Raw genomic sequence first — 24,651 nt, forward strand, 5'->3', positions numbered from 1 at the left:
AGTTGCTGATTCCTTTCTGGCTTAGCCATAGCACTGATGGGTGCACACATTGATTAATTGAAAAGACCTTCCCTTCTTGAGGTGGTGAAGTAGAAGAGAAAGCAGAAGCTATAAGTATGAACCAGTAGCTTCTGTCTTCCCCAGTGGTGTTTTAAATGCTCATTTTCATTGTCCTGTGAGGAGCAAGGAGTTGGACTTGATCCTTATGGGTCCTTTCCAACCTGAGATATTCTGTGATTCTATGAATTATAACAAAAGTCTGCTTGAATGACAAAGCAGGGAAATAGGTTTTGAAGGAAACAGGATAGTCATTTTTTAGACTTTGCATTATTTTGGGTCTTACGACTTATTTGTCTATCTAGTACAAATAACTACATGACTTCAACTTTACTTTTAGCAGAAAGAAAATATTTGTGAAAGTACAGATGTGATTGTGTCTATAATTTAGCCAAGTCTAGCAAAAAAAGGGAGACTTAAAATAGCAATTATATTGACATAAATGATACTGTGTTAGACATTTTTATAGTATGCCTTTCAAAAATGGATTTGTTTTAGAACAGAGGAACCTAAGCTTAGTTTTCAGACAACAGATGGAATCAGCTGACTAATCTTACTCTTTTTATATTAATGTTTTTTTCACTCTAAATTAAGAATCTGTGCATGTGATGGATTTGTTGTTGAAATATTTTTGCAGAGAATTCCAACTTCTGTTCATCCTTCTAGGCTCTCATCACTTCAATATTAGTGAATGTCATCCTTCAAGCCATTTGATTCCACTGAAGAAAGCTCACTTAAGTGCCATCTCATATTTTGAACCAAAAGACTGTTTTTCTTATGTGGATGCTCTTTCAAGGAGAAATATAAATTTCTTTTTATTAAGAAAAGTATGCAGCAGTGAATTAGAAAGTATGTTTTCCTTTAAAAAAAAAAATATACAAATGCGGAGGGAGAGGGAGGGAGGGAAATTTCTGAGTGAGACTGTCTGGAAAAAAATTTCCAGCTTCATTAACTGTCTTAAATGACCATTAACACATAACTTGATGACACAAAATACAGAAACTGGAAAAGAAAAGGAGCAACTTACTATGGCTAGCAGGTGATTAAAGCAGATGGAAATACTGGGTCTGTGTTTTTTCTGTAATGCAGTCCTGAAACAATGGTGATTTATATAGGATGAATCAAATAATTTTTAAGTCATAGTGTTGTAGTCTGGGAAGCTTTGTAGAGAACTGCTGTATTTTGGAAATGTTCGTATAGCAGAGCTCTCCTTACAAATTGAATAAGTAAGGTGTTCAGGACTACTTAGCTTGATTTGCAGGTATTGGCCAAGTTGAAAAAGAAGTACTGATTTCCAAGGAGATGTTATAAAACACTTAAACTATTTTTTGCAAGTATTTGTTCCCATTCTGACTAACTTTTGAAGCTTTAATTTAAGCACTTTTTTCCTCTTTCATAACAGTCTTTCTGCAGTTTGTTCTTGGGTTGTATTGAGATCTGTCATCATGCAAATATTTTTGATGTCATAATCAGATTTAAACTTACATTAAACTCTGCTCTGACTTATTCTGCAAGTTGGTTTTATGCTTTGGCACAGAAAGCAAATTACACGCAGTTAACTACATCTCATAATCCCGCAGGTAATAGAGCGCTTAGAAATAGCTGTAGTTGAGAGCAGCATAATATGAATGTACGGAATTGGATTGCTGAACACTAAAATTATGTAACTCCATTAGAGCCAGCAATGCAAGTGTAGAACAGCTGAGCATTTCTTTCAGAAATAGATGTCATGTGGCAGCCAAGCAGGGGATTATGTGCCAGGTCATACAAAGTAGTAGTGGTGATGTTTCCCCTGTAACTGGGGAAATAGTCCTGTATAATTTGGTTTATAGTAAAGAGATGTGCTTTGCCTCTATCCAGCTGCTTCTCATCTTTCTGTCAAGGTCTTCAAGTCTACTTTTTCTTCCTGTAAAAACTGTTTTGGGTCAAGATTGCACAGATAATTCTGGGATGTTTTACTTCTTGAAAATTAATCAAATTGCATCTGGCCAGTGTGCCTTCCATCTGCAGCATTCTTTAACACTAAGTTTAATTCTAATCTTAGACGTTACTTCTAGTCAGTGGCTAATGTTATTCAACTGAATATCCAATCCATGTCTCATAGTCTTACGTTATTATCTTCAAATAGCTTTTCCCATTTAATCTGTATTTCTTGTTTGTGTGACATCACATCTGCTTGCTTGGCGACTGAGTTTTTGCCTCAACTGAAGATATTCTGAAAGCTGTATTGTATCTGTCCGTCATGCCTTAGACCATAATTTTTAAAAAACTTTTATAAAATGAACTTGTATTTAATCAGTTTTAACTATTTTCTAATTTTCTAACCAAATCTGGTTTTGTAACTAAATTTCACACCAATTAACTTTGCTGTGATAATTCTGAAAACCAAATTAGAATAGTTTTTGGGCTATAGGGCCTGCATGTTGTGTCTAGTATTTATTCTCCTTTTTTCTGCTCTTCTATCTTTTCCTTGTCTTAACAGGAACAACAACTTCACCTGTTTCCCCAAACCGACAATCTAAACTTCATATTGGCAAGTAATTTTTCCTCTCCTTCCCTTCCATCAAACATCACGTGCCTTCCATAATTACTGCTTTGTTTTCTGGAAGGGAAAAGCTAGCTCTAAGGGCACCTATATTTTAATTGTATTTGATAAACATTTATAAGTGATATCTGGCCTATTTCCTTTCTTCCTCAGAAATCTGGGTACAGTTATCTTATTTGGCATGCTGGTTCAAATTCCTTTGGTCCATTGTAATTTGTTGGGGTGAGGAAAATACCTACTTGTCCATTTTCTGCAGCACGTCCAAGAATACCCATACAAGACAAAAAAGAAAGTGTTTCCACTAACCGTAGGAGGGTGCCATCTGTTCAGCAGTGGACCCCACACATCTCGTCAAAGACCTTGCTCTGAGTAGAATAGAGTTTCCCCCAAGTATCTATCTCTGTCAGCCTCGTATATGCACTAATGTCTCTGTCAAATCCCCTTTGTACCAGCGGTACACCACTGGTGTGAGACCCTGTCTTGGAGACACTCAGCCACTAGAGCAGAGGAAGCAACATAGCCTGATTGCCCACTCTGCCCACTGTAATGGGTGAACTGTTTATCAGTTCACTAGTGATTGCTAAAATCATTTGGAAGGTAGCATGTTGTTGTGTCCTAGCCCAGACACTTGAGGTTTAAACCGCTCTTGACTCCTGGCAGCAGACTGCATGGCTTCTGAACTTGTGAACCCCATCTTCCTGTGGTTGCTTGGCATGTCGATCTGTAAAATGCAGTGTAGGTAATGTGCACCTTCTAGTGAACCTTTGATTGCAGAGTGCTCTACAGCTGTAGATTTACTTGCTGGCACACTTTTGATTTCTGTTACCTGGTCGGCTTGTTAATGGTTATTCCTGTTCCTGGATTTGGACTAAGTGCGTATTTCCATGTTAAGCTATTATAACATAAAGCTTCTGATTAGCTCCCAAAAAGCCTTTAATTTGTTGTCTTGTACAACCCTAGGAGAGAGGAAAAAGGCAACAGTAAATGGCCAGGTTGGGCACACTGACTGTTGTGTACTTGTGCTGAGACATGCTCTGTGTCTGTCCTTCAGGTGAGGGCATCTCCTACCATGCAATTAATTGGAATGCGGCATGCATTTTTCTGATAATTAAATTTTAAGGTACAGGCCCTGTAATAATTTCTAAATATGCTGAGCTGTAAAGGCAAGTGGATCTTTTCAACCAGTGGGATTTTCAGGCAAATGCTTAAGAAGAGTTGATATTTCGATGTGGGTCATACACAAATAAACAAAACATATTGTGAGTCAAGTAGTTAATGTGATATTGATCTGTACCTGGCAGTTCAGAAGGTAAAATGGTTTATCAGCACATCAGATGACAGGTACTTGAGGAGCATAAGGAAAACATCTTCAGGTGTATGTGCCCCTGTGAGGCTTTATGCCTTATGTATATGGTACTGAACATCAAGAAACCTGAAAGTACAAAATAAATACCTTCTTGTTCCCTGTTTAGTTATCAGCTTAGATGTTATCACGTACTGCCAGGGAAGGAGGGAGAGTGACTCAGATTCTCTGATCCTCTCAGTGTGAATTCAGGTGAAATGACACTCAATGTCCATATATCAACATTACTTTTACTATGTATAATCATAATTGTATTGACAGGGGCCCAACAGTATTGTAGAAGTTACTTCTTAGCTTAAGTCTTGCGTTAGCTAACTACTTCAATCTTTGTGTTACTTATTAAGAAAGGGTGAAAGAACAAAAGAAAGGAAGGGGGAGAGAGGGAGTGAAGATAGACAGGGAGGGACCACCGGTCTAGATTCCAGCATTGGTCCAGCCAACAGGGGGTGTCTGGTCAGTAGGCGTGCTCATTTGAAAAAGTCCCCACAATGGCACTTGCCTTCCCCTGTTTATGTCCACAGGTCACTACGGACTGCCCCCCAGGGTTTTTGCATCTTGTGAGTGTTTGAGACATTTCTCGGAAAGGCCCAAAGGATCTCCATCCCTGTCCCCTTATGGAGTTTTGACTCCTGCCTATTGGTTATCAATCCCTGCTAGCTATATACATCAGCATGCGTGCCCCTTACAGGGTTGGGGGGACAAGTCTTCTCAGCCCTGAATTGAGTCGGTGGTCATGATCTCCCCCTGCTGCTTTTACCTTTCCCCTGGTTACCACAGGTTTTGAATGACTTCACACTTTATCAGCCCGCTGAGGCGGGAATTTGCCTCTTATCAGTCTGTCAGTCCTTTTCCAAGGATGTAGTTGTAAAATAAATACCACCTTATCTCTCAGCTACCTCCTTTGACTGTCAAATTCTGTTTCGCAAAGCACACATGACCCAAACGGTTCTTTGTTCCAGGGGATTACAAGTTAGCCTTGGTGTTAAATTCCGTGTTCTTCCAGTTGGCCTGTTACAGATGTTAGTGAACAGTGCATGACACCTGACTTATCAAGACTTCTCTTTAATGGAAAATTAAGTGTGAAAGTCAAAAATGGTGGTTGTTTGCTTTCATTCCAAGGCTGAATGTTACATAGAAGTGGAAATCTGTTAATGTTCTATTCCTGGAAATAAATTATGCTGGATTTCATTGCATCATTCTCTAAATAATTACCTGTAAACAGGATACATTAGAGATTACTTTGGAAAGTTTGTCGCTGTAATAAAAATAATTCAGTATTTGTTTTCAGGGTTTCTAAAGGAATAAAGGGCTCAGTTTTACTTGGGCATAAATTAAGCTAATTCATGAAGGCTGTTGAACAGCTGAAAGATATTTTCATAGTAAATTTTCTGTGGAAGTATGTTTTTTGGGGAAAAATTTTCAGGCTCCTGCCCTCTGGATTTTATCTCAAAGGAGGACCGGTGTAGTCAGAGCAGCTTTTCTGGGATGATGGTATTAGCAGGGGACGCTACTTTTACAGCTGCAGACCATATTTTTTTCTCTTCCCTGCCCATCACACTGTGCCCCTAATGCACTGGCCCAAGCGTTTAAGAGGACTTGCAGTGAACCAGATAGCTAGAGAATAAGTGCCTGCCTTCCACCTTTTCTGTGATGTCGAAGCAATCCTGGCCTCAAGTTCTAGGCTTGTTTGTGTTGTGTTGCCAGCAACACAAAGGGCTGGATTGACGAAGCGTCTGTATTTGCAGTATTTTCCATAAGGGAACAAAAGATCTTTCTAGATAGGGAGAGAGAGAGAGAGAGATGAGCAGATGAGTTTTGGGTTTGGGAGTGTTTTGGTATACATAATACAGCTTTTTAAAGGGCAGGGGTTTGGATTTAGCAATAACGTGGTTTTCCCCATTAAATGCCCTGAGCAGAGTTTTCTTGGTTACAATTTAAGGGAAAAAAAAAGTCCTATTAAATAATGCAACTTAAGATTATTATATGAAAAAAAATCTTCAGAGCTTATGTTGTGGTGATGTCTGGCTAGCAATATATGAGAAGGAATAAAATGCCATGCTATAATTGGCTGTGTACTTTGCATGCAGTAATGCATTTGTAAGAATGTACTCTGTGATTGTGGACGGCTTTTCTGAAAGACTGTTTTAGATAACTTTGAAGCCTTTTCCTGTATTTTTGTAATGTACTAAGGAGCAGAAATGTGTCCAGTAAAAACAAACTTTTTCTGGGTTTTAAATTGGTTATTTTACTGATTTTTGTCTTAAATTGACCTTTCACTGATCAAAATACACGAATTTTAAATGCGTAAATATAACATACTTCTTGTTACTTGATCAACAGGAAGAAAAGGGGAAAAACAAATGCGATACCCATTGTAACAAAAATCATGATCATTCTGGACTATAGTAGAGGGTACATTTCTACATAATTCATAATGCCTGAAGTGTTTTGATGTTTCTTGTTGATGTTGTAGACTAAACTTTTCTGTTTGCATCCCTCCTGTATCTGTGGGGTGTGGCTTGTCTCTAGAAAACCCTTGTTACTCTTTCCCAGCATATCTGTCATCTTCCTGCATCTAGCAGTTCTTATCTACCCACAGATAGCAAGGGTAGGTCAGGCTCGTTGGTCTGTGCGTTCCAAATCATTAGCAGGTTATGCACGAGCAGTACCTTGCTGGCACTGTAGTTGTGTCATTTGTTAAATAGGTGTGCCGCACTGACAGAGTGTTGGGATGTCTCTGGAGGCTCTGGTGTTTCAGACTAGTGGGCACCGACAGCACCAGTGCTCACAGGCAGCAGTGCCCCAGCAGCACTGGGAACACGACACTTCACCCGAACTAGGCTGAATATAGTGCTCTGACCCAGGGACCCACATGCCAAGTCTAAAACGAAGGTTTACCCGAGACATAAGGTTGATGTTTGTGTAAGGTATGTAGTGATGTTTTTTTTTCTCATAGGTTTCAGTTCCTGTTTCCATGTAAAATGAGAGGCAATGAACCACATGCATGTTTGGAGATATATCCTGTGCTGCAAAATATGTTTGGCACCTAACAGTAGCATTAAGGTGAATTACCCATTTTTAATTAGAAAAACATTCCATTGTGACTAAATTGCTGGCAGGAGCAGATGACCAAAGTGCAGCTGACCGTGCAAGAGTTGGTCAGCTCTCCAAACCATAACATCTGGTCTGGAGTCAAAAACATTTCTCAGCCAAATAGTAAAACTTTATCTTTCAGCCACAAACAGTGTGGAACACTGATTGTTGTTTGTATTACATGTAGTTCAAGACACCAAAGCAGATTTGCTTAAGCTTACCACAGAGAATATAACTAAAAACTCCAATACTCAATTGTTGGCATAAAAAAGGTTATTCCTGTTGTTACTAACTTACTTTCTTGTAGTTCTGCAGACAAGCCACGTAGTATTTCAGTAGATCCCTATTAATAATTAATTATGTTACTGTTTTGTATTAAAAAGTATTAAGGCCTTTAGCTGGCAATTTTAGTATTCTTAGAGAATGCGGTTCTCTCTGTACCTCTGGAATGATATCCTAACTGAGAATACAGTAAAACACAATTGAATTTTTTTCTGTGACCTACTAAGAACTGCAATGTGTATGATGCATTTAGAGTGGAGCTGGAAAACAATATGAATTACTGAAATGAACAGTTTGTGCTTCTTAGTAATACACAGTTGTACTGAAAAAGCTACTAGAATTTTTAAAAGTGTTCACAGGCATGCTTAGGAAATGGCTCATTCTGATTTAAAAATAAAGAGTGCAAAACATGTTTCATCTGCCCACCTCCAACTTTGGCAACAGTACTGCCTTTCAATTCTCAGCAACTTACTTGAACAAGGACTATATATTTTAGCTAGAACTTTAAATGTTTTAATTTGTTCCCATGTGTTTGAGTTACTGCTTTTATTTCACTGAAATGCTGCTAGGCTGTTTTTGCTTTAGTTAATCCAAACTTTTTTTTTTCTATGTTACTATGCTAATACAGTGCATCAAACTCTCAAAGATAAAATCTGATATAGCTATTTTGTTACTTGAAAAATACCGAGATTTATAATAGAGTAATTTGATAGAGCTGGAATTCAGGCTGCTGAAGAATGTATGTTATGATACAACATTCAGTTGCATGCATTTTATTTTATTTTCAAGTTTTCCATAAGACACCCGTGTCCTTCATTTAGGGAATGAATGGTGCGTATTGAATTTGTAGACGTTCAGTGCTTTTTGTATGGAGTAATTGGATGATCAGAATTTAATGTGGCATTCTGAATGTGGCATTGTATATAGGCTTATTTTTCACTTGGAATTTTCTGTGAGGGTCTCACTGCCAAATCATAATACCCTTAAAAATACTACATGATTTATGCTTTCTGCAGATTATAGTGCTGCATAACCTGAGACTGGAGCACTGCCTGAAGTGAAGAACATTATGGCACTTCAGTGCACAAAGACCAGGAGTCAAGGACTGTTCTGAGTATGGGATTTGACTTAGTGGTTGGCAAATACTTGCTATAACAACCTCTGTGATTTTTTTTTTTTTTTAATAATACCTTTTTAACTATGTTGTCTAGCTTCTCTAACCAAACAAGGACTCTTCATGCAAAATATTGTATGTATGTTTTTAAAAAATACTTTGAAAACTGAGGTTTTAATTTTCTTTCTGATATGAATAAAGGAGTTGAGCACTGGACAGCATTTAAACAGGGAAACTGACTTTTGGGATCCAATAGCTGATACTGTATGTTGGTGACAGGAGGGAGGTGAAAACTTTGTGGTCAGGAGTTACTGTTGGCATCACCAGAGACAATGAGAATATAAATGGTTGACATTTTGGGTGAAGAACATTGCAATGATAGTTGTGACTCTGCTAATGGAATTGCATGTGGTTTTGTTGTCATTTTTTGCAATGTATTGGGGGAGTTTGTTGAGTCACTGAACCATGAAGCTCTTTCATGGTTGGAAAACCTATTTTTTTCTAGGGAGGAAGAAAGCCAAAAGTCTACCTGCTGCCTGCAGAGATATTAGCAGCATTAAGAACAGTTTCCAAAACCATGGAAGAGCTATTTCCCCCCCCCCCATTAAATAACATGTACATGTGATAGAAAAATTGAATTGGAATAATGTAAGTTAAACTGTTTTTTGTGATTTTTTTTTTTTAAAAAAGTTATCTCCTTGCTATATAAAAATGAATGAGGCTGTTTAGTTTTTTTTTTTCTTTCCAGTACTGTTTCAGAACTTTTTTCTTTACTTTCTCCCCCCCCCCCCCCCCCTTCTCTAAAGCCTGCCCTTTTAGGTTTTTTGGTACAGGTAACAGAATGGTGTGTGTTTATTTCAGACAGTACAATTTAGAATACAGTGTCTGGACTCTCGTTTAAAAAAAAAAGCAAAACCAATCTAACAAAAAAAACAACCTAAAAAACCCACAAACCCCCAGAAAACTGAGTGGAGTGGAGTGGAGTGTATGGCCAAAAATCTTAAATATGCTTTTCTCACTTTTGAGAACTCTTTTGACCTTTGTAACTTGTTTGAACACTTGACTGTAGACACCTTCTCCAGTCCAGGACACGGACTCTGGTGCCAGGAGGGTGATTCTGGGTCGTCTTATTTCCTGCTCCTGAGGGCAAGTCAGCGCAGTCTTCCTCTGTTGCCTGGTTGAATGCTAATGGAGGACTGGTCTTGGTTCTGTCCTCACAAAAAAAGAAAAAAACAATCCCCAAAGGGCAGCTTTTTTCTAAATTCTCGGCTGTTTCTTTGTTGTCTGTTTCTGTTGCTGCTTGTTTATTTTAAGATATACAAAATATACTAATCAGAAGACTTTTTTTCCCCTGTTCAGATGTTTTTGATAGCTCTGCTGCATGTAACATCTTGGAAGTGTGGGGATTTGCTGGAGTTCTTGGAGCACAAAATATTACATTAAAAGCACTTATTGCATGAATAGTTCATTCACTGATATATACATATATGCATGCATGCACACATTTCTCCATATCTCTAAACTGGTGAGAATACTTCCTAGTTAAAAACCAAAAAGGCAGTGTACATCTTGTGGTGCAATTGAAACATCCCATAGGATTTATCTGGTTACTTTAAAACTTTCAGTGAAAGTTAGGCAGCCTTGGTGGTTTCACAGCCTCCCTGAGCTGTGCTTAGCTCCCTGGGCTCCCCAGACTGCTGGCTGCCCTGCCAGCTACTTCTCTGTCCAGCTGACTTAAGCTCGCCAACTTTCCAGCTAATACGTAGTGAGGGACCTCAGGCCTGTGGAGATCCACATACACAAGATGCCTACTAGATAAGCTGTCAAAAATGAAATTGTATCTGGGCAACCATCAGGCCTACAAACCGGAACAAACAGTGTTGGCATTTTAGATGTTTCTAAAATGAAATATTTAAGAAGAGTTAGTGTTTGGAAAGGAGGAATTTGAGATTTGGATTTCATTCCAATTTAAATGGAATTAATGTTGTAATGTGTACGCTTTGTTATTCTCTGACAGAAAACCTCTGTTCAAATTTCTTTTTATGCTATGCTTCTAATTCTTTTAAATAGATGTTTTGTTTTTCAGTGCATTGAATGTGCTTCTTTTCCAGTGGTATTTACAGTAACAACATGAATATAAAGGCAAAACTTTCATCAGGAAAATTATAGGTTAAAATGTGTAGAAAAAACAGCCTGAGATGTATAAGATTGTCATGACTAATACAGCATTTATGCAGTCACATTCATAATAATATTTGGTGTCTTATTCATATCGTGAAAATATGCCAGATTGTCAAAGTAACTTTCAGAGTGCCTAGGTGTGTTTTATTATGATTTAACAGACAACCAGAATGCCTTTTATCTAATATAATATTGTTTCTTGTTTGTAGGTAATATATGCTTTGAACACTAAAAATGATGAACATGAAGCTGCTATCCAAGCCCTTAAGGATGCTCACGAAGAAGAAATTCAACAAATTCTTGCAGAGACCAGAGAGAAGATCTTACAGTATAAAAGTAAAGTTGCAGAAGAAATGGATCTCAAGAGAAAGATCCAGGTTTTAGAAGAGTCACTGGAAGATCATAAAAAGATGAAACATCAGGCCTTGACAGAGTTTGAAGCCTATAAGGATAGAGTTGAAGATATGCAGCTTTGTGCAGAAGCTCAGCATGTCCAACGTGTAGTGACCATGTCAAGAGAAGTAGAAGAGATCAGAAAGAAATTTGAGGAAAGGCTACGAAGTTTCATACAGTTGCAAGTGCAGTATGAGAAGGACAAGCGTACAGCTCTGGAAGATTTGAGAGCTGCCCACAGGCTTGAGATTCAAGAACTTCTGAAGACTCAACAGAGTCAGAATGCTACTTTAAGTAAGGGGCAAGAAAAGCTAGAGGAATTGCATAGACTGGAGCTGGAAGACTTGAACAGTAAAGTTGAAGAATTAAGGCTGGAAAGAAAAAAACTCATTGAGGACTATGAAGGTAAACTCAGCAAAGCCCAGTCCTTCTATGAACATGAACTTGATTCTTTGAAAAGATCTCAGCTTTTTACGGCAGAAAGTCTCCATGCTTGCAAAGAAAAAGAAGTGGAGCTAAGAAAAGAATTTCAAAATCAGGAAAGTATGTTACGGAAGAATCTGGGAAAGCTTAAAACTGAATTACAAATGGTCCAGGATGAAGCTGCCAGTCTAAGGGAAAAATGCCAAAAACTTCAGGTTGCTCTTGGTACAGCAGAAAACAATGTTCAGGTGAGACTGATACGTTGTTCCCAAGACTGTGAATTTTCTTGTCCTATTTATACTGTCTTTCCATGAGTCTGATAGGCTGAGGTGATTGGAACATGTAAACCTAATTTTCTGTCAGTCTCACACTTGATTATCAAAGTTTTAAAACTATTTATTTATTTAAATTTATTTTATGTTTTTAATTTTCCCAGACTGAATTGTTACTACTTTATATTCTGGTAGAATCTAGAAGCCCCTACCCAGGAGGAAGTTTTGGTTTCCTTCCGTTCAGCTGTTCATGAACAGAACTTGGTTGTTCCAGTCATACTACCCAAAGCGTAATATACTCAATAAAATACTCAAAACTGTTACCACTTGAAGAACAGACAAAATACCTCAAACCAAACCCTGTTCCCCTCCCTCGAAGAAAGAAAGAAAAGCGGGGGAAGGCAAAAAGCTACGCAATATCTTTGTATCAGGTCTCCACATAAATTAATCCTTCCCTCCCCCAAAAAATAATTCAGAGAGGGAAGGAAGATGTTGGTGCCTGGTACCATTTGAGATGTTAAGGCTGGCAAACCAGAGTGCTTCCTAGAAAAATTGAAAAACCACTGGACTGTAGAATTTCTTGCAGAAATGTATTTGACAGGAATATCGTACAACTAATGCTATAAATAAAATGAATGTTCTGTATTCAGTGCAGCCTTGCTTATAGAGATCATTAGTGGCTACCTTGCCTAAACGCGTTGGGTGTTAAGAAAAGTAGGTTTGTGGGAAGTAAGGAAAAAAGGTGACTTTCTGAATTGTTCTAACTTTTTTATTAGAACATCTTCAATGGTGTTATCAGAAGCACTACTGAAATACTGCACACATTTTCAGTATGTGTTGGTTTTGGCTGGGATAGAGTTAATTTTCTTCATAGCAGCTAGTGTGGGGCTGTGTTTTGGGTTCATGCTGGAAACAGTGTTGATAACACAGAGATGTTTCAGTTACTGCTGAGCAGCGCTTACACAGAGCCAAGGCCTTTTCTGGCCCTCACCCCACCCCACCAGTGAGTGCGCTGGGGGTGCGCAAGTTGCTCCGAGGGGGCACAGCCGGGACAGCTGACCCCAACTGACCAAAGGGGTATCCCACACCATGTGACGTCATGCTCAGCATATGGAGCTGGGGGAAGAAGAAGGAAGGGGGGGATGTTCGGGGTGATGGTGTTTGTCTTCCCAAGTAACTGTTAACACGTGACGGAGCCCTGCTTTCCTGGAGATGGCTGAACACCTGCCTGCCCATGGGAAGGAGTGAAGGAATTCCTTGTTTTGCTTTGCTTCCACATGCAGCTTTTGCTTTACCTATTAAACTGTCTTTATCTCAACCCACAAGTTTTCTTACTTTTACTGTTCTTATTTGCTCCCCTATCACACTGGGGAGGGAGGGAGTGAATGGTTGTGTTGTACTTAGCTGCTTACCAGGTTAAATGACAATATGGTGTTATTTAGATGCTGAAGTTTCTTGTCCTTGAAGAAGAACAAGACATCCCAGAAATACAAAGACTGAAATTTTTTTGTTAGCAAAAAATAGGACTGGGTATGCCAGACTTGAAGGGAAAGATTCTGTGAAATTCTGCTTGGTTTTGGTATCTATGCTGAGGTCTGGAGAACAGTAATCTCCGTGGGTAAGCTTAAGTATCTTGTCTTTTGCATTTGTAGTTACTTCCAAGTTGCAGAGCCAGAAGTACCTTAAATGTGATGGTTGTAGTAGTTTTGGAAGCTTTGTTGGGTAGAGCTGAGGTAAATGGGAAAAACTCCTCGCTCACAGTGTAATTCCAGCCCATCTTTTGGACTGTCCTTCCTTCTTGTGTAAAGGCTGCAGGGTATAGTGAAAGAAGACTGCTACTTCTATCAGATGTTAAATTCAGAGTACCTTTTTCCAGTTTTCCAAGGGGCCTTCCAAAAGTTCATTTCCAGCTCCATTCAGTTAACGAAGCAGAACTCCTCCCTTTCAGTTGACTACACCAAGGAGGTGGCTTTCTGGCAAGATGCAGTAAAGAGGAAACCCACTGTATGTTGATCACATAGAATCCGTAGAATAACGGAGTTCATCTTGGTTCCAAAGAAGAGACAGAGTCTAGTACAGTCTTTGCAGCAGACTTTTAAGTCAGGTCCTGCTCTGATCATCATGGATGAAGTGATCAAAGGCATAATCTCATCAATCTGGTGTCCACTTTTCATTACACATCCTGTCCAGTGTTTTCCCTAATTCTGTTTCCTGCTTTAGTTTTGGAAATGTCCCCTTACTGTTCCAGTAAATTGAATAATGAGAAATCTAGCTTTCCTTTTAAAACAGACCAAGATTTCCCTTTCCTTCGTGCATGGCTGAGAACACACCATCATCACGCTACCCAAGATATGCTACTGTGAATCGGTACATCAGACTTAAAACATACTAAAATTTTGATTTAACTAATTACCTAGTTCTCATTTTATATATATATCAATATAGATCTATATATATCCATGTTCAGCTTAACTTGTGTTAGTACTAAACAGTCACGGTTGCAATGAAGGACACTGTGAACGTACAATGTATTCTTCAGTGTGAAGAACTTTCAGATACCAGAAACCAGGTTTCTCAAAATGGCCCCCAAATTCTGTGGACCATTTTACCTTTTTTATTTTTCATATACCTTTTTGAATATTGTCACATCTCTCTTATTCATCCTTGTCATGCCATATATCCAGTATCTTGTAGTGCTCCAACAATATTTTTGGAAAAAAACACATAATATGAAATGAATATGATGGTAATATTACAAGATTTCAGCTTTTGTATGAATAAAACTTGTTTGCTGAAGGGTCTTTTCTGTACATTTTAACCTAATGCTTATTTAAATTTAAACGTGATTGTATATAATGATAACGGGTGTAATACTGTTCTTCCTCTAGGTTCTTCAAAAACAGCTAGATGATGTGAAGGAGGAGGAGATGTCATTGTTAAGCAAACACAAAGAAGTGGAAAGTGAGCTAGCAGCTGCTAGAGAGCGCTTACAGCAGCAGGCCACTGATCTTGTTCTCAAAGCCAGTATGTATGTCAGTAACATAATCTGGAGATGAACTTCAACTATTTATTCTAGCCTTTCCTTTTTCTGTTAACCTTGTGCAGGTTTAGAGTGCCTAAAGACCGTTCAGTGCTGTCCATAGGTGTTTCTGACAAGTTTTGGGGTTTTTTTCTGTTTTGATATCACACGCATTGTACTTACGACTCTTTCTTTTTTCATGTACTTATTTGTCCAGATGTTCTGCTTTGAGTGGTATGTACACACCTTCCAGGCCTTGGAATTTCTTGCCTTAACTGCACTTGTACAGAATGTTTCTGCTGTGTATCTGTTCACATAATCACTGAGACATGATACCTGTTCTTCCATCCTTTTTCAGTTGCCTTTGTTTTTTTGCTGAGACTGCAGTACTTTGCTTTATACCTACTGTCGGAAGACTTGCAGCTTATCAGTTCATAAATCTGTTAGGGTTTTCTTTATAGCTGTTTTCTTGACTTCTCTGTGCTCATTGGCATATAGAAAGGCATAGAAAATGATTTAAGATTTGCCTGTACACACACAGGTTTTAACTTATTGGCATTGTCTTTCTAGTAAACTGCTGAAGTGGTAGGGCATGGGCCCAAGTACTTGAACGTGGTTAACTATGCTATAGGTAGGAGTGTGGGCTAAAAATAAGCCCCTGGCTTATCTTCGGCCTTGTTCAACTAGACCAATTGTAGAAATACCTGATTATTTTCTACACAAGTTCTCACAAACCTAGGGGCCCTTCCCAGAAGTTGATTTGGATAAGATCACCTTGTTTTGAAGGCTGGGATGTTGCCAGACTGTGCCAGTCAGCACAGTAATACTTTACTACTTATATTGTATGCTATATATAGCATTATATTTACTGTGATAGCTTACTCTTAGCTGGCTACGTGTGCCCTAGCCCTCAAACTGTGACTGGCCTGTACCAAGCCTTTATTTCTGTCCTTCATAAAATTAAGCAGTTCCTACAGATGGACTGAGTATGTCTGCTGCCTAGGAGAGCTCCATGCCTAGGGCAAGTGGCGTAGATGAGCTAGCTAAAGTAAGGGCTAGAAATAGTCCGGTGTATATATTTGGACACTATAGAGGCCAGCTGGGACCCAAGACTGCAGGGTCCTACTGGATGTAAATAGCTAAAAGGAATGGGCTTCCTGCTAAGAGACTCTCAAATCGTGGCTCTCAGAAGGGAATCTGACCCTCCAGAAAGTGATGTGTGGGGCATTCATAGAAAAATTAATGACCTGAGACTGCTGGAGGCAAAAAAACCTGTTCTCATATACTCCATAGCTATTCCTGTTTCTTTCCTTAGGCAGAAGCACCGGATGGCTTCAGCAACCAGCCCCAGATTTACTGGAAACAAACTTGAATATCCAGGCTATTTTTCCTTATTACTGATGGCAATGAGTCATCTAGACTGTGAGTCCAGCACTGGTCTCCTCTGGCACCACGAATTTTAGCTTTACCAGAAATTGCAGTGTGTCAGCACTGTTGCTGAGCTCAGTGGCACTGTCAGTAGTACATCTTTGTTTTACAGCACCTTGATGTGCAGTAAGAACCAGGAGCCCTGTTTACAGTCATGCCACCAAGCCGTTACTGTGTGATATAATTGATTACCAGCCTGTATGGAAATGGTTTCTGACACTGGCCCACTGCCATCTCCTTTGATTTTCAGCTCACACTTGGAAGTAAAAGATCCTGCCCCCAAAATCCTAAATTCTCATACTTAATTAGCATTCAAAATATTTATTCATTGTATTGCAGTTTCAGAATGCTGTATTATGTCTATTATCAGAAATTAATATATTCTTCTTCCGTTTATCCTGAGATTCTAAACTTGAAGGGGAACTGCATTTCATACCTTCAGTGTAGAGCACGAGGAATGGGAAACCCCTGCTGTGTGCTGGTGTTGCTAGCGCACTGATCTAGGGCTCTAGATCAGTGTGTGTGCATGCTTAAAATAAAATATGCGTGTACATAATACTTCCCGATAAACCTGATGTTCCTGTAGAATTATTCTCCTTGTTACATTCTAAAATCGGGGTTTGCAAAGACATTTCTGAAATAGTTGAACTTTAGAAACAAGGTAGTTTTTGAAATGTTACAGAAGTTGTGTACTTGTTATCTTAAGGGTGTTTTTCACTTCAGTTTTTAATTCTAGCAAGCAAAAATGTCAAAATGATTCATATGATTCTTCAAGGCTTAGTACAAATAGAGGTGTGCATTGCTTATAAAAATACTACTAATTTTGAAGCCTTTTTCATGGCCAAGTTCCATTATATATCCCACTGTCCTTCCCTTCGTATCAGTGTCCACAGACAACAAAGGCTAAAATGGTTTCCTTTTTGGCATGTCTTGCTTTAACCGTAGATGGAAATGAATCAGGAGGCTCAGTGGTTTTGTCTTGTGAAAAGCAGTGACACGCAGTCCACTTTCTTAGCTATTTCTTGGTAACTTAAATTTAAAAGCAATACTCTGTTACTAAAACTCAGCTAGTCTGTCACTTTTGAAAGCTATAATAAAATGGGGGGGAGGTGTCTCCTAGATGATGTGACTGCCAAAATAATAAAAAATTTATTCTGAGTAAATAATATATTTTCTTATCAGGATGCTTTCTTTACGTGAATTGTTAAGGATCCTTGTGTAATCCTTGAAAGACTGTTTGGTTACCATTTAATTTTATCAAATGCTGATTTTAAAAAGGCATATTTCAAACATGTCAAGGTCATGCAATTTATGAAAGGGATAAAAGGGTGTTTCCATGAAAAGAATTCATGCCAATATGGAATGACAGCTTAGGTATGATTTCATGATGCTTCTACAAAGATGGTAAAATAATGGGAGAATATCCACTCTCTTGTCTTTCGGTTGAACAAACTTAGGAGCATCCTGTTTTCTAAAATAGTCTTCTGTCCCCTTGTAAGCCTCTCCCAGAATAACAGGAGTTTCACTCCTTTCAGCAGTTACCTAGCAGTAGTGTTTTCGAGAATACGGATATAAATTAGGAAGAAAAAAATTTCTGAAGTCATAAACATTTTTCCACTGGTGATGTGAAGGACAGATGATTATACTGTCTAGCTTTGTACGTTTTTTTCATATATATAAGAAATTAAAAGCAAGCCTCTAACCTGCAAGGATCTAGATGTTTACTTTAGTAAAGATCTTTACTTTAGTAAAGTCCTTTAGTACTTTACTGTGGAGAGAATGAGTTCTGTTACATCTTTTAGTCATATCCCTGTAGCAAAATAAACAAAGTGTAAATCTAAGTTTTACGTAGCTTTAGCTGCTATATGTAGCATGCTGGTTAAATTATGGGGTTCATAAAACGATAACATCTTTACCATTAGACGTCAAGGTTCTGTTTTCTGTTGGGTAGCTTATTGCGGGGTGAAAATGTGCGGTTGTAGGTGGGTAGGTTTTTCAAGATAGTCTGTGTTCACGCAATTGCCTACCTCTGCTTTCTCTTGGACTCAGTATGCAACTTTGAACCAGGAGAATTGAAACTAAAGGAGCCCCAGCACCAAGTGCTCCACTGTTGTTGAACATTTTACAAGAAAACTAAAAAAGGGAGAAGCAGAGGGGAAAGTAATCATTGCAGTGAAGATAGTGGAGATCCATATGAAAGCTTCCACTAGAGTTGTGCTTCTGGAAATCACTGCAGTGTGAATGTGTACTTGAATTACACGAAACCAATGCTGTGAGGTTTCAAAGAGCTGTTTTTTGTTTAGGTCACATTGGAATGCTTCAAGCTACTCAAATGACTCAAGAAGTTACAATCAGAGACTTGGAATCGGAAAAGTCTAGATTAAAAGAAAAACTATCCCAACTGGAAGAGGAAAGAAACTTACTACAAAGCAAGACACAGAGTCTGGATGAGCGTCAAAGGCAGCAAATTCTGGCCTTGGAGAAGGTTAAACAGCTTATTGGCTGTAGTTGAATAAAAACAAAAGACCTAGAATTCTAAGAAAAAATGTTTTCAGTTTTGTTTGGTATGACTGGACTAGGATCTGCAGTAGTATGTTCCAAGTGTATCTTATGTAGCAACATAGAATGACTAAAGTCAGAGTAGAGGGAGGTCAGGTTAGATGTTCAGGCTGCTTTGGACATCTTTTAGCAATTTATTTTCATTTATGACCTTGTGTGTAGATGCCTAGTATCTGAAGTTTCTCAGTGAGGAGAGAAGTGAAATGGTTAAAGAAGAATTTAAAAAGCTATTCTCTGAAAATATGCTGAACATGTTTAGAAGATTTCAGTTCAGTATTTTCATAGGCTTGATACGATTGCACTTTCCCCAGATTAAATAGAGCAAAAAGTAGATTTTAAAATATATATATTGCTTTGCATGGATATATTAAAACTACCTTTTTGGTTATTGAATTACATAGTCAGTGCTTAGTGTTTGCTAAATTTTTTTATATGGTAGTTAATTCCTGTAGATTTATTTCATCAGTAATGTTTTTGCATTTTCTCCCTTTTAGTCTCAGGGTTTTTTTAACTGTTTAATAGAAATTATTGTGTTTTTCGGTCTTCTATAGAAAGTAAACGAAGCAAGGGAGACACAACGTGAATATTATGAGAAGGAGCTAGTAAAATTGCAAGCAAGACTGGAAGGAGAGGCTGCACAGTTAAAGGAGGCTCATTCTAAGACCTTAGAAGAATTGGCATGGAAACACCATACTGCAATTGAGGCTGCACACAGTAATGCTAAGCAGGATAAGAAAAAACTGCAGATGGTAGGTTTGTGTTTTATTAATAATCAAACATATTACAGAAAGCAAATGTCAGAGTCTGAACCATGTACTGCATGGTTTTTTTGTTCAGCAAGTTTTGTTTGGAGTTACCTGCAGATCTGCTGTGCCCCTCTGATGAAACTGCTCAGCCTTTATTAAAATAACATTGTGCAAAAAAAAAGGGGCATTTGTACTGTCATTTGTCTGCATACAGAAGAGAATTTCTCAGCTCAGTACAACTTTCTTTTTGAGTATATAGTAGGTGTGTTTTTTCCAGGTTTTGTGACCCATATTCAGAAAGGTTGGTATATCACTCAAGATCAGCTCTTCTGAAGGAAAGAGTATGTAACTCTAATATTAATTCAAAATTTTCATAAACAGTCCAGAAGTATAAAGATATTACACTAGTACTTGACTATATCTGTACTCAGAAGACAACAACAGCTGTTCCTAACTTATATCACAAAACTATGCTAACTGTATATTGATTGACTAGTCATTTACCTTTGACTGCAATCCTGAAACTGAAAGGTTTTTTGTTTCACAAAATTTACCTTTTCTTTGTTGGGATAAGTGAGAGAACCAGTTTTGAATTATTATTTCCTAATCTGACTGTATGTACATTGTACACCAATTTTGCCTTGTAGAGTAAATACAGGATAAATATCATTTAAGGCTTTTATGTTCCTCTGGTCTGTTCACAGGAAATATACCAAGAAACACAGCTGTAGTTAGTGATGTGCATCTCAGACTGATTTTTTTTTAAATTATTATTTGTAAATTATTTTACTGGTGTATTGCTCCTTAGTTTTATTTTTTAATAAATCCCAATGATTTTTTCATGTGTCCTGGTAATGGAAGTGGTTCTCTGAGACATATGTGCATCTGATCTTTCAGGTTTACTTTCTTTGTAACTTGAAACATGCCTGTTATTAAGAAAATAAAACAAAGGCTATCATAAAATGTTTGTTCTTAAATCCTTAAATTAGTTAAAATAAGGAACAGCTCTATAAATGTGAGAAATGTGAAACTTTATTTTTAGCAAGGAAAAATTAACTATGAAAAGTTGTCAGGGTCAAGATCCCAGTAAATCTTAATCAGTGTACTGTCTTCTTTGTCAAACCTGTCTCACTAAGCACATGTTGTGTTGTTTGTGTAATTCAAGGAAGAAACAGTCAGTCTCAAATGCAGGGAAGAGTTGAATTTAGTATGAGGAAGAAGCATGGTACAAGGAGCCTTGGGATAGACATGAGGATTTATTTGGGACTGGAAGACTGGGAAAGGCATCTGGGGTTTGGAGTTCCTTGGAAAAAAAACTGAACAGAAGAGAATTCTAAAGGGTGAGAATAGGACTCAAGAAATGGCTTAAATATAACTCTGCTTCAACTCTTCCGTCTATAAAATGAGCTGTAAAAGCAGCATCAGTTCATAGGATGGTTATGAAAATAGAGCTGCGAGTAATTTTGCAGTACTGCACAGCTGTACTGAAAAGCATCATAAAAGAACTAATTACTCCGTTATCAGAACAGGGTCTCAACAGCACTAGTGGAATTCTGCAGACAGCAGATTTCACAGCGCGAACAAGAAAAATTGAGCAAGTCTCATTTAGCAAGTCTCATTTGTACCACGTGGTGATCGATCTGGCCCGGTGAAGAAAACATGCACTTGTTATGTTGTATAGCGATGTATTACTGAGCGTGTAACTCTGGGTTGTCACTCTGTCCAACCTCTACCATGAACAAAGAGATTGCGCATTTTCTACACAAATCACTTCTTGCCTATAGCAGTCCATTAGGGCGTGCAAGAACTAACAAGCTACTAAGCTTAATGTGTTTACCATGTCAATCACTTACTGTTTCTGAGGCATAGCAATAGTATGGCCGGCAGGATTCTATGATTGTGTGATTCTATATTGATTTCTCAGAAATCTGAGCCCAGGGCTACACAGAGGCACTGAATCCATGCTAAGCCTTGCATTGCAGCTGAATCCCTAGGAGGAAATTAATAAAGGAGCCTCTGTAGCTGCATAGAAGACCTTGAAGTTTTGTTTTACCTGGCTCTGGAGCAGGCAACGTTATTTGGCAATGTTAATTTTCTTCAGGAAGGCTTTGTGGTATAATAAATTACATAGTATATTCCACTGAAATACATAATAAAGCTTTTAATTTTAACATGTTTCGTGTTAAGTATTTTGTGAAAGAAATTGTTCTTCTGAGAACATATTTCTAATGATAATAACTGAAGCATAGATTTATAGTTTTCCTTAAAAAAAAAAAAGAAGTTTCTAACATACGTATACATAGTAGGCTTATATGACAGAAATATCATTCATCCAACAGAGTTGTTTTCAGAATTTGGCTATTACTCCACAGAGATTGAATGAAAACAGAGGTGTTATTTATTTAATTCTTTCCATGTAGTTGAACTTGAAGACTAATTGCTGATTTCTTTTGGTTCTAAATAGATTTTATAGATATAGTTTGTGGCTTCTATTTTTTTGTTTTTGTTTTTTTTGTTTATTGTAACAGCCTGAAAAACTTCCCAAAGCTCAGTCTGGATTTTAAGCTTTACTGTTTTCTGTGGGGATTATGTGTAGGACATAGATGGGTAAAGGCAAAAGGGTAAGCTTATCAGCGTAATTTTATAAGAAGTGAAAACGTCTTCATTCTGTCAACTCAGATTGAAAAACTGTGAAAGTAGATATAGTTTTAATTATTTTGATAATTAAGTTGCAAAGTGAAACTAGTAATTGAGAAGAAAGTCCTGTTTGCATTTGTTTTGTGATTAATTAGGCATGTTAGATTTGAAAATGAACTAAATAAATAAGGCATCCATTGTAAAAGGAAAAAAAATGTTCGCTTTAAGGAAACACTTTAAGGAAAGGACAATTCTTGGTTGAGATCAGGAATACTTATGCCAGGTGGAATAATTTTGATGTGTGCACCTGTACTTTGCGATGACCGTATGGCAAGCATTTAATGTTTCTTCCATCCTTATTTCTGAAGGAGTTGGAGCAGCAGTTTGAGAAGGAGAAACTGCGTTTGGAGGATGATAAGAATCAGCTCCGACAGCAGCTGGAAAACCTGAAGGAGGAGCTGACAACAAAACTGACTTCTGCCAATCAGGAGGCAAGGGTTAACTTAATTGTATCAGCTAACCCTCCTGTGCACTAGACCACATTTCAGCAATAATGATCTCGTGTTTGTGTCCAGTACAGAGTTAGGACTATACTGTTCAGTCTGTTTTGTGCCTTACTTCTGTTTAAAGTGGAGTATTCTTCAAACATAAGTTACTTGACTGCTTCTGAGTGCTGATATTATTGTCCTTGCAAGATTTAACAAAGCAGAAGAGATTGAGGTACAAAACAGTTGATGTAAACAGCCTTTTTTGTTTTAACTCTGCTTATTTTCTTATTAGGTACACAGACATCTACACAAAGTATGTCAGGAGACAAGGGGAAAATTAACTGTTTTTAAACCCCTATTTGTTTACAATTAACATACTGTAAACTCTGGTCAGCTTCCTGACTGGCAGATGATCTTCATGTATTTCCATCGAAAGATGACATGAAATACTTACAGTAAGACCCGAATTATTTGCCATGTTTTGATATATGCAGTCAACATTAAACGTATCACATCTCAATACAGTTCCAATTTTTTGAGTTTGAAATCACCACCTTTTCATGATATAATATTTTTAAACAAAACCATCAATCCATTCTTGTCTGAAACTCTTGCCCTGTTTCAAGAAAATTCATCAGCCTGTTCAACAGGCCATACATGTGACTTCAGTGTGTATAAGACTTAAGCATGAATTTAAGTACTCTTTTGCAGTGGTACTTTTGTATTACCATTTTCTATACCGTACAAGTTCTGTGGCGGTAGCAGGTGTTTGTCTAATTCTGGTGGCTTGCAATTCACACAAGTGTTAAACTTGCTTTAGAACAAAACTGGTTGTCTTTAACAAATGGGAAAGATTGCCCTTCTGAAAGTATATGCTGCTTATTATTGTTATTATTAGGTATACATTCCTATGTTAAAATATTATATATTGAAATATTATTAATATACCAGTACATTGCTATATTAATATACATGTTACTGTATTAAATTATTATATATTAAAGTATATATTCTGAAAGTATATACTTTCAGAGTAGTACCTACCAGGTGTTATATATATGTGTGTATGTCCGTGTGTGTATATACATATGTATCTAGATACCCCAGATAAAAACATACTACCAGAGCAGCTGAACCTATTATCTTCAGAGCTCAGCAGCGCTGCTGATCAGTCAGTTGTGAGTACCTGCCAAATAGGAGACTGTACTTCCTCCTGATAATTGTCAGCACCTTTGCTGGTACTTCAGACTGTGCAGAAGGTGTAAATTGAAGCTGGAACTGCTCTTCCTCTCTTAAGTGTGCTTACCTACATTCAAATTAATGAAAATGTGATGTATTTGTTACCTATGTTAACAAAATCATGCACAGGTTTATTTTTCCTTTCAAAATTACAGAAAGTTTTGTTATTTCTTTTAACTTTAACTCCTCTGTTTGAGGAGAGCGCTATTGTTCTGTTGTCATTCAACACTCTAGGTTTTTAGTTACTCTTTATCGACTTCTCCAGGGTTCGTGAGTAAAATTTGCTCCTTCTTTGAAGAAAATAACTTCAAATGTCTTAAGAATGAGTTTGCATTATCTAAATGCTATCAAGTTCAGGCTTGGAAAATTCATCAGCACACTGAATTAAGAAAACGGTGGCATAACTAGAGAATAGATAACTAACATAAACTTAAATAATGAATTAGGGCCAGATGCTATTTAGTAATTGAACTTATATGTGTTCTTACACCAGGATAAACATAATACAGTGTATTTTGCATATTGAGACAATGAGAGGAAGTATAAGGCAATAAATTCAGGGTGGTCTGTAAATCCACTCTGTGTAGTACAGAGGTGTTTTATTACTATGTTTATCTTAAGCACATGAGACAAGTGCTTCACTTGCAAGCACACCTTACTCCTAGATCTCTATTGACAACTGACAAGAGTTTCTCAATGTCTTCCCTGACCTGGAAGAAACTTCCCTGTGAAACGTCTGGCACCTCTTTAGCTTAGCTCTTATTTCTACTGCTGCTTCCTTTTCTGTTTGTTACAGATGTTGTTTAACAGTA

General features: G+C 37.7%; 1 protein-coding gene across 9 annotated transcripts in view; it reads left to right on the top strand.

Annotated features, from left to right (window-relative positions):
- The window catches only part of FAM184A (family with sequence similarity 184 member A), a 78,852-nt gene that overhangs the window by 19,346 nt on the left and 34,855 nt on the right, over positions 1 to 24,651 (top strand). For all 9 annotated transcript variants that reach the window (XR_010372216.1, XM_064447392.1, XM_064447397.1 and 6 more), the window contains exons 2-6: positions 10,845 to 11,699; positions 14,612 to 14,747; positions 18,474 to 18,655; positions 19,281 to 19,478; positions 22,481 to 22,603. Coding sequence is in view for 8 of the 9 variants with exons in the window: in XM_064447392.1 (XP_064303462.1) it covers positions 10,845 to 11,699; positions 14,612 to 14,747; positions 18,474 to 18,655; positions 19,281 to 19,478; positions 22,481 to 22,603 (1,494 nt within the window). In the remaining variant the exon portion in view is untranslated. The remainder of the gene's footprint in view (positions 1 to 10,844; positions 11,700 to 14,611; positions 14,748 to 18,473; positions 18,656 to 19,280; positions 19,479 to 22,480; positions 22,604 to 24,651) is intronic.

The sequence above is a fragment of the Phalacrocorax carbo genome, chromosome 3, assembly GCF_963921805.1.
Source record: "Phalacrocorax carbo chromosome 3, bPhaCar2.1, whole genome shotgun sequence".
Lineage (NCBI taxonomy): Eukaryota > Metazoa > Chordata > Aves > Suliformes > Phalacrocoracidae > Phalacrocorax > Phalacrocorax carbo.